We start from the raw sequence: 14,014 nt of genomic DNA, 5'->3' as shown, positions 1-14,014 counted from the left end.
TGTCTAATGTAAATTGTTGTATTTTTAATTTATTGGGTATATTAAGAACATTCCAATTTTATTGACCAGTTTAAAAATTAATTGACCACGTTTGACTTTATTGGTTGGATTAATCAAATCATGAAAATTTATTAACCAGTGAAGGACCTAACCTAAATTCTTAACAAAATATGGAAATTTATTGACGATTGGAGGACCTAACATCTACAACACACAAGCAGCCCATTGAAGTCATATCAATAACTATTGTTAAGCTTTGGCAGGGTGGATTATTGTTTGTTTTTTTTTATTCTTTTTAATAAATATGTTTAGTTAAAATTTGTCTTATTTGCTATCAGCTAAGAGTTCAGGTTCAATCCCTAGTTTAAGACAATACGAACTCACACTTGAGATACTGAGCTAAGCAAGGCATAGACGATAAGCTCCCATGGTTGATTGAGGTATTATTTTTATAATAGTACTTCAATTCTCTTTGGTAGTCTTATCGTTACATCTTTTTTTGCATTCTTGCATTCATCGTCAAACCAATGATTTTTATATTTAATAATTATATGCCAATGAAAATTATAACCCTCTTTATATAAAGCGTCACGAAAAGGATTTCTTATTGTTATTGAGAAGAAGTCAAAATTTTACATTAAAATAAGTTTATTTGACGTTTCTAGACTGGTGTGGACTGTGCTTAAGAACCTTGCTGTGCTTTTTGTGCTTAGTCTTGTGCGCATGCGAGTGGACGGGGTCTTAGTTTCCAATTTAATTTCTGATAACCGAAGGATCTTGCTAAAAATAGTGCAAAATATGTAGAAAATAAAGTAATAACTTACTTTTTTGGCCGACAAGCTCTTTCCAATACTCGTGATAATATAATTCTTTTCTTCGTCAGATATTCGAGGATGGTCGGAAGGACTGTCGTGTGCCAGAAACCACCAAGCGAGAAACCAAATGGTACCAAGCACCCCGCAGGCGTAAAAAGCCGCTTCCCAACCCCACATTTCGATAATCAGGCCGCAAAGGGGATATGTCATGGCAGCCCCAAATGAACTTCCTAGAAAAGAAATTTAGATATAAATAGTAATCGCTATTTTGGAAAATTAACATCGGGACAAGTCAGCAAACAGTTAAATCGAAATTGAACAAAAAAGGTTCTAACGGAACTAACAAATATTCGATTTTCTTATTAAATTCTACTTTATTTTCCTCTTAATCTTCTACAATTAATATCTAAATGATAACATTTCAAGTTTTCTCTCTTATGTCCATATATCTTTCTTTGGACTTTTCTGATAATAATCTTGTAGACCCTAATTTTCGATCTACAGTGTGTGTTTTTGAAGCAGAACACATGGGTGAGTGAAAAGTAAGCTTTGTTTTCCTTTACTATACTTCTACTTTAAATTTCTGGTTCTTCTATTCCATCCGTTTTTAATGTAACTCCCAGATATGTGAAATTTTCTACAGTTTCAATATCGTCCTTTAATTCAACTGTACGTCTGTTTCCCCTAGCTCTTGCCTGTGTTAGTTTTTTAAATATTTTTTTCTAGGCCGGTCTTTAAGTGTGACTACGTTTAATTGCAAAATATTTATTTTAAAATAAACCCTTGTTAAACATGTAGCACATCAAACAATCAAGAGTATTTGAGGCACACAAAATGAATGAGGTTGCGTTGCTCAGAGTCGGCAGAGATGTATGAGTGGTTCTCTAGACATTTCCACCAGTACACTAACTAAAATAGAATTGTGAAAAAAAGAAAAGAATACAAGTTGATAGCTACTAGAGCTAAACCAGAAAATTGTATTAAATTGTTCTATGTTTGCCGACAATCAAGAATAACCTTCACACATTTAAAACAAATTAAGAGAAGATAATATAAATTTTTTATTTAATTAACATGTGATTTTTGTATTAACATTTCAAGTTGCAATTCTATTTTTTGTCTCTATTATAATTTTAAAATAACAAAATAAACATTTGATGTAGATTAAAATAATTAAGAGTTGTTTGACTTTGAAATCTTGGGTATATATATATATATATATATATATATATATATATATATATATATATATATATATATATATATAGTCAATAGACGTTTCTAATGCCCTGTGTCAGCTTCTTCTCGATCGACTGTGATAAAATAAAATGTTGAACTATATTTATAATCTTACTAAATCGCTACTATTCATCAAATAAGTGTATTATTCTCTCGACAGAACAAAAACCTTTGACGTTTGAAAGCTTGCAAATATAATTTGAACTGAGGAAATGATTGCAAGCATTTCCTCAATACCTATTAGGCAATCTATAGTTTTCAGGAAGGTGAACAAACTGATCGATATATTTCACAATTATACACGGTGAGACTATAAAAAGTTAGGAAATTAAGATTAATGTGAGATTACAAGTTAATGGACTAATTTGTGATTGAACACGAATAAAAAAAACAATTTCACTTATTGTTATGTGTTCCTGGTAAAAAGATGATCCATCTTTGGGTAACAGGCTTGGAAATATTTTTTTAACTTCCGGCTATCCATTTTAATATTAATTATATTCCTGTCTGAAACCTTACGTCCATCAGAAAGAAATTTTAACTAGCAACCAAGGCAGTGAAATATTCAAAAATGTCCATTTTCTTCTTGTCATGAATCATTATTATGTACTATTCAACACAACACTAGCGGATCATTCCGCTATCAAACATATAATGATGCTTTTTTCGAGAACGATGTTCCTATTAGATTTTAAGAGGAAACTTTATACTCAAGGTAATTTAAAAATAAACAATTAAATGTTTTCTTCGGAGATTTATAATGCGTAGTTTAAAACCTTCTACAGGGTCGCATAAAAGTTACTGCTTTCTAAATAAAATGGAATTCCAAAAATAAATGAAAGGTTTTGAATCGTTACAAACTTTAAACCTAAAAGGCTATTAAGCGAGTCTCTGGGAAAATAGTGAGAGAGGTGTGAATTTAATGCAATGAAAATTGAAATCACAAATTTAAATTTAAGCAGCTCGCAATATCTGCAAAAAATATTCAACATAAATGGACGACTATTAATTGAATCGAGATTATAAAAACTGAATGACTTTGGCAGTATATTAGCAGGTGAACGTTGTGGACAATAACATTTCAAAAAAACAATAGCGCAAAAACATTATACGCGGTTACGCCGTTTATGGAAGTCCACCGCCCTATTCGGTCGAACGCCTCAATTAGTAAACCTAAAATGAAAGATTGGCCCTTATTTTAAAACTGTTTTAATATGTTAACAATTTCCTACCTTTAGGTTACTTGTTTCAGAAATTATTCCGCTTTTATTATACCTTTAATCTTTCCCGTTTAATTTTTCATAAAGAACTCGGAAATGAAATTTTCTGTTGATGAAAATTGTATTAAATCTTGTAGGTGGAGCGATGAGAGGACATTTTTGAAATTAATTAATAAGATCTTTTAAATGTTTTCAATATAACTAAAAGATTGTTCAATGAAAACTAATTGAATTACAAAAGGTCTGTTTAATTTACAGAGTTAGGAGAGCCCAATATATAGAAATAAATAAACTAAAATAACAAATAACGGTAAAAAAACAATTAAAAAAAAGAAAAAAAAAACATTCACAAAAAGGGCCTAAATCTCCGAGTTGTTGAACCGGGTCTATGTGTTAGCGCTGTGAAAAAAGATTAATATTTATTAGTATTTATTATTAGTATTTTTGTTAACTAATTTAAGTTGGTTAGGGCCCTGGAGGAAGAGTATAAATACAGGTCAATTTAATGCTTTCACTTCCTTTTTGTATTTTTTTCTATTTTTATTTAATTATACCCATATATGTATGTGCGTGCATAAGTGTGTATAATTACTATTTAAATGGGAATAAGCCACAATTAAAGGTTAAAGTACGTTTATTGACGTTTCAATTTCCACTTCGGAAATCGTTCTCAAAATACAAATATTAGTAAATTAAACAAATTTTGTGTTTGTTACTTGGTGAAAAATTCTTCTAATAATTTAATTTTATCTGACTCATTTATATTGACAATTCAGACATACAGTATACATTTTAAAGTAGACGACATTAAAATGATATTGCCAATATTGTTGAGTTGTGTTCCTGAGACGACTTTACTTGTAAGATAGTTCATTCGATTACATGAAATCAACTTTAACTTTAGAATATCCGTCAGAAAAAATTATATTAGTGATTCCATAGTAAATTATGAGGGAAAAACCAGGAAAAAACGTCATAATTCTATCCCGACATGGTAAGTATTTGGTCGTGCATTTAGTTTACTTTCAATAAGCACCAAATACTGATTTTATATGTTTGTTATTTAAAAAAACATAAATGATGTATCCTCTATACAGGGTGTTTCAAAAAAGGTAACCCCGTCTCTAAGGTAGGTAAAAAACTGAAAAATAATTGGGGTTTGCTTAGTAAAAAAATTTTGTAACGCCATCCGTTTTCAAGATACAGGGCGTTGAAGAAAAAAAAATTTTACGCATTTTTTACGATTTTGCCGAAACTACTGACAACATTGTAATGAAATTTTATACGAATATGTTTTGGAAGCTGATACATGCCACGAATTTGTTTTTATATCTGATTCTCATAAAGGGCGCTAGTTACATGGATCGTACTAAGTATTAGTCAATATAACTTTTTTAAGAGTATAATTATTAATCAAAATTTCAAGTAAACTTAAACATTATTCAATTTTACACGAAAAAGGTACTCTTGGTAAAACTCGATACTGTGTGCCGTTTTCGGAATATTTTGATTTGAAAATTATGAAGTAATAATTGAGGTATGGAAGTGTGCCATGGAAATCTGACATTTATTGAACTTACCGGTTAGAGTGGATTTTTGTGAAACATTGCAACAAAGGACAGCCCACAATCCAATTTTTTTTAAAATGCATTCTTTTTACGGACGAGGCCACCTTTACGCGACAAGGTATGTTTAACTCCCATAATGCACACTACTGGTGTGATGAGAATCCACTAGTCAAAAGGGTATCACATTACCAACACTCATTTAAAGTTAATGTTTGGCAGCAACTTTAGGTAACAAATTAATAGGTTATCATATTCTACCTAGAAATTTAAATGGTGATATGTATCTTGATTTTTTAAACAATTCCTTATTCGAGATATTAGAAGATTTAACGCTAAACGAGCGAAGATCTTTATTAATAATTTTCAAATCAAAATATTCCGAAAACGGTACACAGCATCGAGTTTTACCAAGAGTACCTTTTTCGTGTAAAATTGAATGATGTTTAAGTTTACTTGAAATTTTGATTAATAATTATACTCTTAAAAAAGTTATATTGACTAATACTTAGTACGATCCGTGTAACTAGCGCCCTCTATGAGAATCAGATATAAAAACAAATTCATGGGATGTATCAGCTTCCAAAACATATTCGTATAAAATTTCATTACAATGTTGTCAGTAGTTTAGGCAAAATCGTAAAAAATGCGTAAAATTTTTTTTCTTCAACGCCCTGTATCTTGAAAACGGATGGCGTTACAAAAATTTTTTACTAAGCAAACCCCAATTATTTTTCAGTTTTTTACCTACCCTAGAGACGGGGTTACCTTTTTTTGAAACACCCTATATCTTACTAACTTACTAATATTTATTTTCCTTTTAATAACTTCCTCTTTTAATATGGGTAACCAGATACTACTACATTCTGTCGAAGAATTTGCGACACAATTGGTCTCATTTAGCATAATTAGAGCCGCTTCTTTGATTTCTCTCTTTTTACCATCCGTTTCTTTTAGGACTATATTTGAATCATTCCATTAAACCCTATGTTTATTATCCAATACGTGTTGCATATTTGAGATCTATCAAATTCCAGTATTTCGTGACGCTACTGGCGCCTTCTCGTCGCGCTAGTTCCGTCACGCTCGCTGCAGCATTTTACTTTAGAGAAAAAGTAATACAACGCCAGTATAGAAGATTCGCTTTAAAAATCTACAAGATCAACAAATGAACTGTTCAAACAAAATTTTAATACACGTAAAGCATTTTGTATTAGTTTTCATATAATGACCTTTTCCAAATCAAAGTTTCGATCGATTTAATTTTGCAGGGTCATTGTTTAATCGCTGATTAAATCGTCAAAATTACCAATTATTGAGTCATTAAGATGCCTCAGAAAAGTTTTCTCCATTAGAGATTACAAATTCGGGCGGCTCTCCGCCTAAAACACTGCAACCTTTACAGATCATTTAAACCTTCTCTTTTTGCGCTATCCTCTTAATGGCCTTTCACAGTCTTGAGTCCCTTCATATATATTTGTGAGGCCTTCTCACTAACATTAGACATTCAGAGCGGATTACTCTTCTTCTAGACAAAACCGACAAGTGTCCTCTTCCATCGTCATGTCACCTCGGGGGAACAAATAAGGGTCTAACCTTCTGATATCCCCGGGTGCTCTGTAGAGGGCTTCGGAGTAAACGTCGGGAGCTCCTCTACTTAAGTCCATTTTCGGGTTATGGACTTGTAAATATTTCGCTGTCTTGCCTTGAAAAAGGCAAGATATTTCTTACATGACAATTTCTTCGTCGAAATAAAACACCAAGTTAAGTTGAAACAATTCTCAGCCACAGAGTATGAAAAATAAATGCAGGAAGCAGAGCCCCGAGAGCACTAAGCTCTCGGAGAGCCCGTGAGGGACTGACCTGGCTGACCTGAAAATCGACAATATTTATATGCGCTGTTCGAGCGATAAATAGGGATTTCCAGGTCAAGAGCCAGTGGGAAAATTCGAGGCGGGGCGATGCGCATCGAAATGCGTACTAGTCCACAGACTATGGCATACGATGACAGTCAAGCCTATAAGACTTAAATGCTTAGTGAGCCTACCACCTCCAGTCAGCAGCTCCACTATCACCCTGAGAGTCTTTCGATTGTGGATCAGTAACTCGGTTGTGAATTTGAGTGAGTCCCTAATAAACTCCTGAGCGGCTCCTTATTTATGTGTATTCATCAAAACCACTACAATTTCGAGTAAATTAGTGACGCACAAGCAGTTTTTTGGGCCAGGTTATGAACCTTCTTATTGCCTACATAGCCTTTGCGCCGTGGAACCCAGGCTAGTGTCCAGACTAGATTGGAATGAAGTGATAAAAAAGTTAAGACAAAAGAAAGAATTGTATCTACAATAGTTAATCACCTTGGTATATGGCCAAAAAACTACCATAGACCTTCAAAATGGAAAAACATTTGGACTTTTGCACTCGAGTCTATTTTGCACATAGAATAAATAATTCTGAAGAGAACTCTGCTAGTAAGTCCTATTTCTCATATCCTCGTAATGCAACCCTGGCTAACTAAGCAATAAGGGTAATGTTTAGTTATTTCAATAAACTTACCCATATAAGCTGATATAAATTTGCTTCTATCATTTGGAGGAATCCATTTTGACACCATATTATGCATAGATGGCCAACAAAATCCCTGAAAATATATATAATTCAGTATTAAAGTAATCAAACAAAATACCTAAATATTAATGGGCAACCACCATGGTCTATTTTTATTTTGCAGTGAACTTGCGGCTACACTGGCAATTTTTGGCTTAGTTGACTTTGCTGTCTTTGATTTTATCGCATTACTTTTAGTGTTTTCATTTCGGTTTTTATTTTTATTTTTTTTTTATTTTGAATGAAAACACATATATGTGGTAACAAAACACCAGAATACACCACAAAGATAAAAGTCGAAATCTTATAAGATGACTTCACAAGATACCTATTCCAAAAAAGAATAATCAAAAAAAGCAGAAATACATATATCGCAGAAAATGATGGAGTCCTTAGCCTCGCCCAAGGAAGTTCTTGGTGAGAGAAATATAAATAAAAATAAATCCTTCTCAAAGCGAAGAACTTCATGGTTTTGTACAGAAGTGAAGGAAAAATGTAAAGAAAAAAATCGGTTGCCTGTAAAGTCGGTTTTACGAGCGAAGATTTTACGTGACAACGTCTTTTTCTCGGTAGAATATTTATTGATATGAATATTATTAAATTGCACAATAGGATCAAGGAATTGAATGAAAATAAGAATTGCACAAATTTTAACTATAGAAATATATTATGTTTACTAAAACATTGTACATGTAAACTTAAACTTAACTAATTTCTATTTGAGTGATTTTGTTGAGGATAGGACGATGATAGGAGAAATATGAAATGAAAGGAAGTGTTTCTGCTGTAATGTGTCTTGAACGCCAAGAACGCTCGAGAAAGACAGAGACACAAGCACGGAAGCACGCACCGATTCAACGCGCCTAATTCTCTAGTGCTGCGCGCGCAGCGGACCGATCATGTTTGAGTGGGAGAGAGACGCAAGGCATTCGCCGGTCCGGCGGGCCTCTCTCTCGTTCGGTGACTCACTGTAACAAACGTGAGCGGGCGTTACACTTTTTCATGAATGACTCCGAGCCACAACCTAATTTAAGACGTTGTCACGTCAAAAAAAAGCTTACCTGAAACACATGTCAACCAAAACACAAGAGTTATACCATAATTACAAGACAATTAGAAACGAAACACATACACTGGTAAGAAAAATAAAAAATAATCACTGGGAAATCTTTTCAAAATAAACGAAACATAATTTTTACGGTCTGCAAAAAGAAATATGTCGCTTCAAAAGCGGTCAAAGAACGGAGGTAAAGGAACAAATAGAACCAAAACACATACAAAAGGATACGTGGATTGATTGCGTAAAAAAGCTCTATCAAAAAGCACTTTACAACTTAGAAGAAATAATACTCCAGTATAGAAGCTTCGCTTCAAAAATAACTGAACAGATAATAATCAACGGACTAAAGGAAGCAATCAGAGGCTAAAAACGAGAAAGCACCTGGTAGCGACAACGTATCAGCAAAAATGATAAAAAAAATTCCTAGAACTACTAAAACTACATTACATAGCATAAAAGAAAGAACAGGTTCTAAAGGATAATAGACAAACAGATTGACAAAACTTTAGAAGAATAGAAGAATAAAAATTGACAACACTTTAGAAGAATTTCAAAGTGAATTTCGGAAAGGAAGAAGCACACAAGCACACCATGAGATAAAACACAGTAGTATGAGAATATTAACAGGAGGGGAAAAGCATAAACCGAAGCAAGAGCATTGGCAAAAAATAAGGAGGAATGGACTGAGAATCCGGAAGCCCTGATAAAGAACTCAGAGAGGATGTCAAAAGTTCGGTGTATTCAATTTCTTAATGCTCAGGTAAAAAGACCTGCTGTCTAGATTATTTATCCTGACCTCGATAAAATCCATTTTAACATAGAACAGAATTTTAACTTACCAAACACAGTCCTTGTATACTTCTAATGAGAATAAGAGACAGCGCGCCTCTATGGGCAAACCATGGAATTATAAAGTTTGCTGCAACTCCTACGAAATTAGACAGTCCAAAGACGCGCTTGGTTCCAAATTTATTTGCAAGGATTCCTCCTGGGATTTGTGTTATCCAATGAAGCCAGAAAAAGCTTCCTATGATAAGCCCGAGCTCCCGTTCATTCCAGTCAAAGTATTGTTGCCCGGGAGGGTATGCAAACAATGAAGAATTTATTATATTTTGTGAGCTTATGTTCTAGAACAGAAAATGGATTTAATACAAATTGTAAAATGCTAAATAAATATTAACATATTTGTAATTTTGAATTCCTCGTATTAATATGTCCGTGAAATCTTTGTAAGTCATTAAACAGTTTATTAAATTACACTCTAGTAAAAATGAAAAAAGAAAAAGTTTAAAAGTACTCCCAAAATCTCTCAAACTCCAATTTCATAATGCAAAATACTATAATTACTTACTACATTATCTGTGAAGTTCAAAAATGAAATATTTCTAATATCACTTGGTACGGGATTTACCACCACACATTCACTTGTCAACGATACATTGTCCTTAGGTTTAGGTCGGACCATCGACACTATAGCTATGTTCAGGTTTAACCGGACCATGTAGTTTACTGCAAATCCTCCGAATACTAGGTACCAAAGGACATCGCGGCAAGAACAACATTTGTTTGGATCTAAAACCAAAAAAAATCAAAATAAAGTTATGTCAATAAATAAATAATTGATGCAACTACTGACCCGAAGCTTGTACAATTGTTCTTTATATCTTCCCATCTAGTTTATCATTTTCTTTCTCTATGACTTAGCTCTTAAGACTTTTTTATCATCTAACCGTTTTTCCGATAGGTCTTTGTTTACAGGTGTTTGTTAATAAATGCCTACGAAGAATTGTTCCTATTTTTTGGCCTAACACCATCGAAATGTGTAAAGGGAAAACACCACACAATTCGTAAAATTAGCTTCTGCATTGCAAAGACTGCCCTAGGGTGGAATCCCCAAGATAAAAGAAAAAGAGGACACCCTGCACAAACTTGGAGAAGATAAATATGGACAAAATGGGAGATTAAGGAAAGTCTTGGAACAAGGAGAACACACCTATTGGAAGTCCAGAAATATAAATCCTGAAATTCGGCACTTTTTAAGAGTTATGGAAGCAGATATATTAATGACAACGAAAGAATAGAATCGTTTTTTACTAAAATTTACTTTGGAACTGCACATACACATTTTTGTAAAGAAACGCCTTCAGTTAATGTATTCGTAACTTATCTACAGTTTAATCTTGTGTTGTGAATTCAAGTAGAATAATAAATGTGTAGTGAATGCGAATACAGTAGTAATATTATTGTATTTTATTATTATTGTATATTTGTATTGTATAATAATAATATCTTATAAAAATATTTTAAAATGAGTGAAATCGACAGTGATCATAATGATATTAATTTACCTAATCAGAAAAAAAAAGGAATAAAAAACCTTACGAACATAGAAATAAAATAATTAAACGAGCTAGAGTCAAAGGAAACGAATACATCAATTGGAAGGGCATGAATCCTGCAGTTCTTTCTCCATCCTCCAAAGATTGCAAGTAAGTTGATAATTTGTTCTTTTGTAATAAAAAGTTTTTATTGAAAACGATTTTTTGTTGACTGATCAATCTAAATATGTTAATATGTACTTAATGTTTACGTGCAGGTAAAAGTGCTTTTCACTGATGAACAGCGACGAAAAAATGCAGATTTTCCAACGATTTAGCGACCTGACTGAGAGATTCTTACTTACAAAACCTAATTTCGGTAACTGAAGTTAAGCAACGACGTAAACCGTACGGTTTGTAAATTAACCTCCTGTTTTCTTCACGGGACCGAGTGAGGTAGTAGAGTTCTTCTAAGTGCAGGAAAATCATTATTCGACAAAGCAGGGAAAAAGTACCCCAGGCAATACAATTTCTGGTATTATTACAGATGCTATTCGAAAACATATTAAATCATATCCCACAAAGTTAGCTCACTATACTAGCAAGGAAAAGTATTATTTAAATGAGAAACTAGATATCATTCTTATGTACAAAATGTTTACAGAAAAATTTTCGGAATATGTCACTGTTAAGTATTCATACTACAGAAAAGTTTTTAAAGAAGATTTTGAATTATCATTTAGAAGACCTCATGTAGACACATGTTGTGTGTGTGTGAGGAGCTTGCAATGAAAATAAATAGTATCCATTTGAACGATAATGCAAAGAGAGTTGCAGCCGCCCAGAGAATGATTCATCTACATCGAGCTAAGAAATTTTCAACTCAAATGAAATTTGTTAAAGAAATGACTGAGTCCAACGAGGAAATTGGTGTTATTTTTATAGATTTTATGCAGAACCTTCAACTATTACAAATTCCGGTGCAACTGGTTTTTTATCTTCGCCAGGTAACAGTGAACGTTTTTTGTATTAACAATAATAAAACAGGAAAAGCAACGTTTTTTCTGTAACGGTGTGAAGGGGCCGAATGGAGTTTGCTTATTTGTAATGAGGTATTTTATAGAGAACATGCCGTAAGTGAAATATCTTCATGTTTTCTCTGACGGTTGTGGAGCTCAAAATAAAAACCACACTGTGTTAAGATTTTTCTCCGTTTTGATTTTGCTCAAAAAATGTAAGACCGTTGACCATTATTTTTCTATTCGGGATCATTAATTAAAAATTAAGCTTAAGAAAATCCATAAAGAAAAATGATATAAACAGCTTAAAACAACCTAACGTTAAAGTAAAAGTCACAGAAAAATTAAAAGAGGCAATAGGGGATATCAGGGCAAGATCTAAACAACCAGCCAGTATAGAAGACAAATGGAATTGTATTAAAAAAGCTATCGTAACCGCCACCAAGTCTCTGATCGCTTCCCAAAAGTACAAAAAGAAGAATTGGATGACTGACGAAATATTATCAATGATGGACGACCGCAGATCGTTTAAAAACAAAGACCGAACCAAACATTAGCAGATTAACCGACAAATACGAAAGTATTTGTCGGTTAATCTGCTTGCGGTGAGTGTCGCAAAGCTAAAGAACAGTGGCTGCTAGACAGGTGTGCAGAAATGGAGGAATTGGAAGAAAAACATGACCACTTTAACATACATAAACTCGTTGAAGAAGTGACAGGTCATAAAAAACCTTGCAGTTTTAACAGTATTGTAGAAGACAATAAATTAATTACTGATCCCAAGGATCTACTTCAACATTGGAGAAACTACACACAGCAACTATACTCAGACAACACTAGAAGAAACTCTGAAAGTGAATATAAAAGTGAACCCTCCCCCAAAATATTGAAGTCAGTAGTTGAAAGGGCAATCAAACAGAGCAAATAGGGAAAAGCACCAGGCCCAGACGACATATACTTAGAGGTTCTAACAATGTTCAGTGAAGACGCCTTGGTAGATCTTTTTAATGTGTTCCTATGCTTTATAGATTACCGGAAAGCTTTCGATTGTTAATCATTCAGAATTAGTAAGATTGCTCCAGGAACGTTAGATAGATAAGAATGAGCTTAAAATCATAAAGAACCGTTATATGAATCAAGTGGCAGCTGTGAGAGTAGGACTGGAATCTACATCATATTTCTCAATCGAAAAAGGTGTACGACAGGGTTGTATTCTGTCACCCCCTCCTTTTTAATCTTTACTCTGAAACGATTTTCGATAGAGCCTTAAGTGACACTTAATATGGAATCAAAATCAACGAATAGACTATTAGTAATTTTCGCTATGATGATGATACAGTCATAATAGCTGATAGCCAAGAAGCGCTACAACGACTAATAGATATAATAAACACTGAAGGAGAACGACTGGGCTTGAAGATTAATATAGACAAGACGAAGGTAATGGTGGTTAGCAGAACACAAAATATGCAATTAAATATAAGAGTAAATAATAAGAACATCCAAAAGGTCCCCAAGTTCAGATATCTTGGTAGTTGGATAACTGAAGATCTAGATCCAGACATAGAGATACGTAGCAGAATTGAGTAAGCAAGAACAGCATTTACTAATATGAGAACCTTGCTATGCAACAGCAGCCTTAACTTCGTTTCGATATCGCTTTGTAAAATGTTACATTTACTCCATACTGCTATATGGTGTAGAAACCTGGACCAAAAAGGCCAATGTGATGAACCGATTGGAGTCCTTTGAAATGTGGGTATTTAGAAGACGACTTAAAATTTCCTGGACAGATCACACAACAAATGTAAGTATTAAATCGAATGGACAGAGAACGAGAATTGCTGTCAATAATAAAAAGAAGCAAAACTGCTTATCTGGGTCATATATTTCGAAATTCTAAGTATCAGTTCAAAAGCTTATTATGGAAGGGAAGAAGGAAAACGGGGCGTCGGAAGAAAGAAATACTCATGGCTTAAAAACATAAGGGATTGGACAAACCTCGATGCCCATGCACTCTTTAGAGCGACACAAGACCGAGAGGAGTATGCCAGAATTGTCGCCAACATCCACTAATTGGATAGGGCATCATAAGAAGAACAAGAAGACGGGACCATTCCTTCCTAACCTATGATAGGGATTTTGCGGTGATTAAAAGAAAAACTAGAAAA

The 14,014-nt window shown here is 33.5% G+C and overlaps 1 protein-coding gene across 2 annotated transcripts in view; it reads right to left on the bottom strand.

Annotated features, from left to right (window-relative positions):
• Positions 1–14,014, bottom strand: part of LOC140449437 (sialin-like) — a 72,988-nt gene that overhangs the window by 27,019 nt on the left and 31,955 nt on the right. For both annotated transcript variants that reach the window (XM_072542607.1, XM_072542606.1), the window contains exons 2-5: positions 9,858–10,078; positions 9,346–9,633; positions 7,396–7,480; positions 825–1,045 (exon numbers count right to left, since the gene is read on the bottom strand). In XM_072542607.1, coding sequence (XP_072398708.1) covers positions 825–1,045; positions 7,396–7,480; positions 9,346–9,633; positions 9,858–10,078 — 815 coding nt within the window. The remainder of the gene's footprint in view (positions 1–824; positions 1,046–7,395; positions 7,481–9,345; positions 9,634–9,857; positions 10,079–14,014) is intronic.

The sequence above is a fragment of the Diabrotica undecimpunctata genome, chromosome 9 (genome assembly GCF_040954645.1).
Source record: "Diabrotica undecimpunctata isolate CICGRU chromosome 9, icDiaUnde3, whole genome shotgun sequence".
Classification (NCBI taxonomy): Eukaryota; Metazoa; Arthropoda; class Insecta; order Coleoptera; family Chrysomelidae; genus Diabrotica; species Diabrotica undecimpunctata.
The sequence above is the reverse complement of the archived record's forward strand: the minus strand, read 5'-3'. Positions and strand labels throughout refer to the sequence as shown.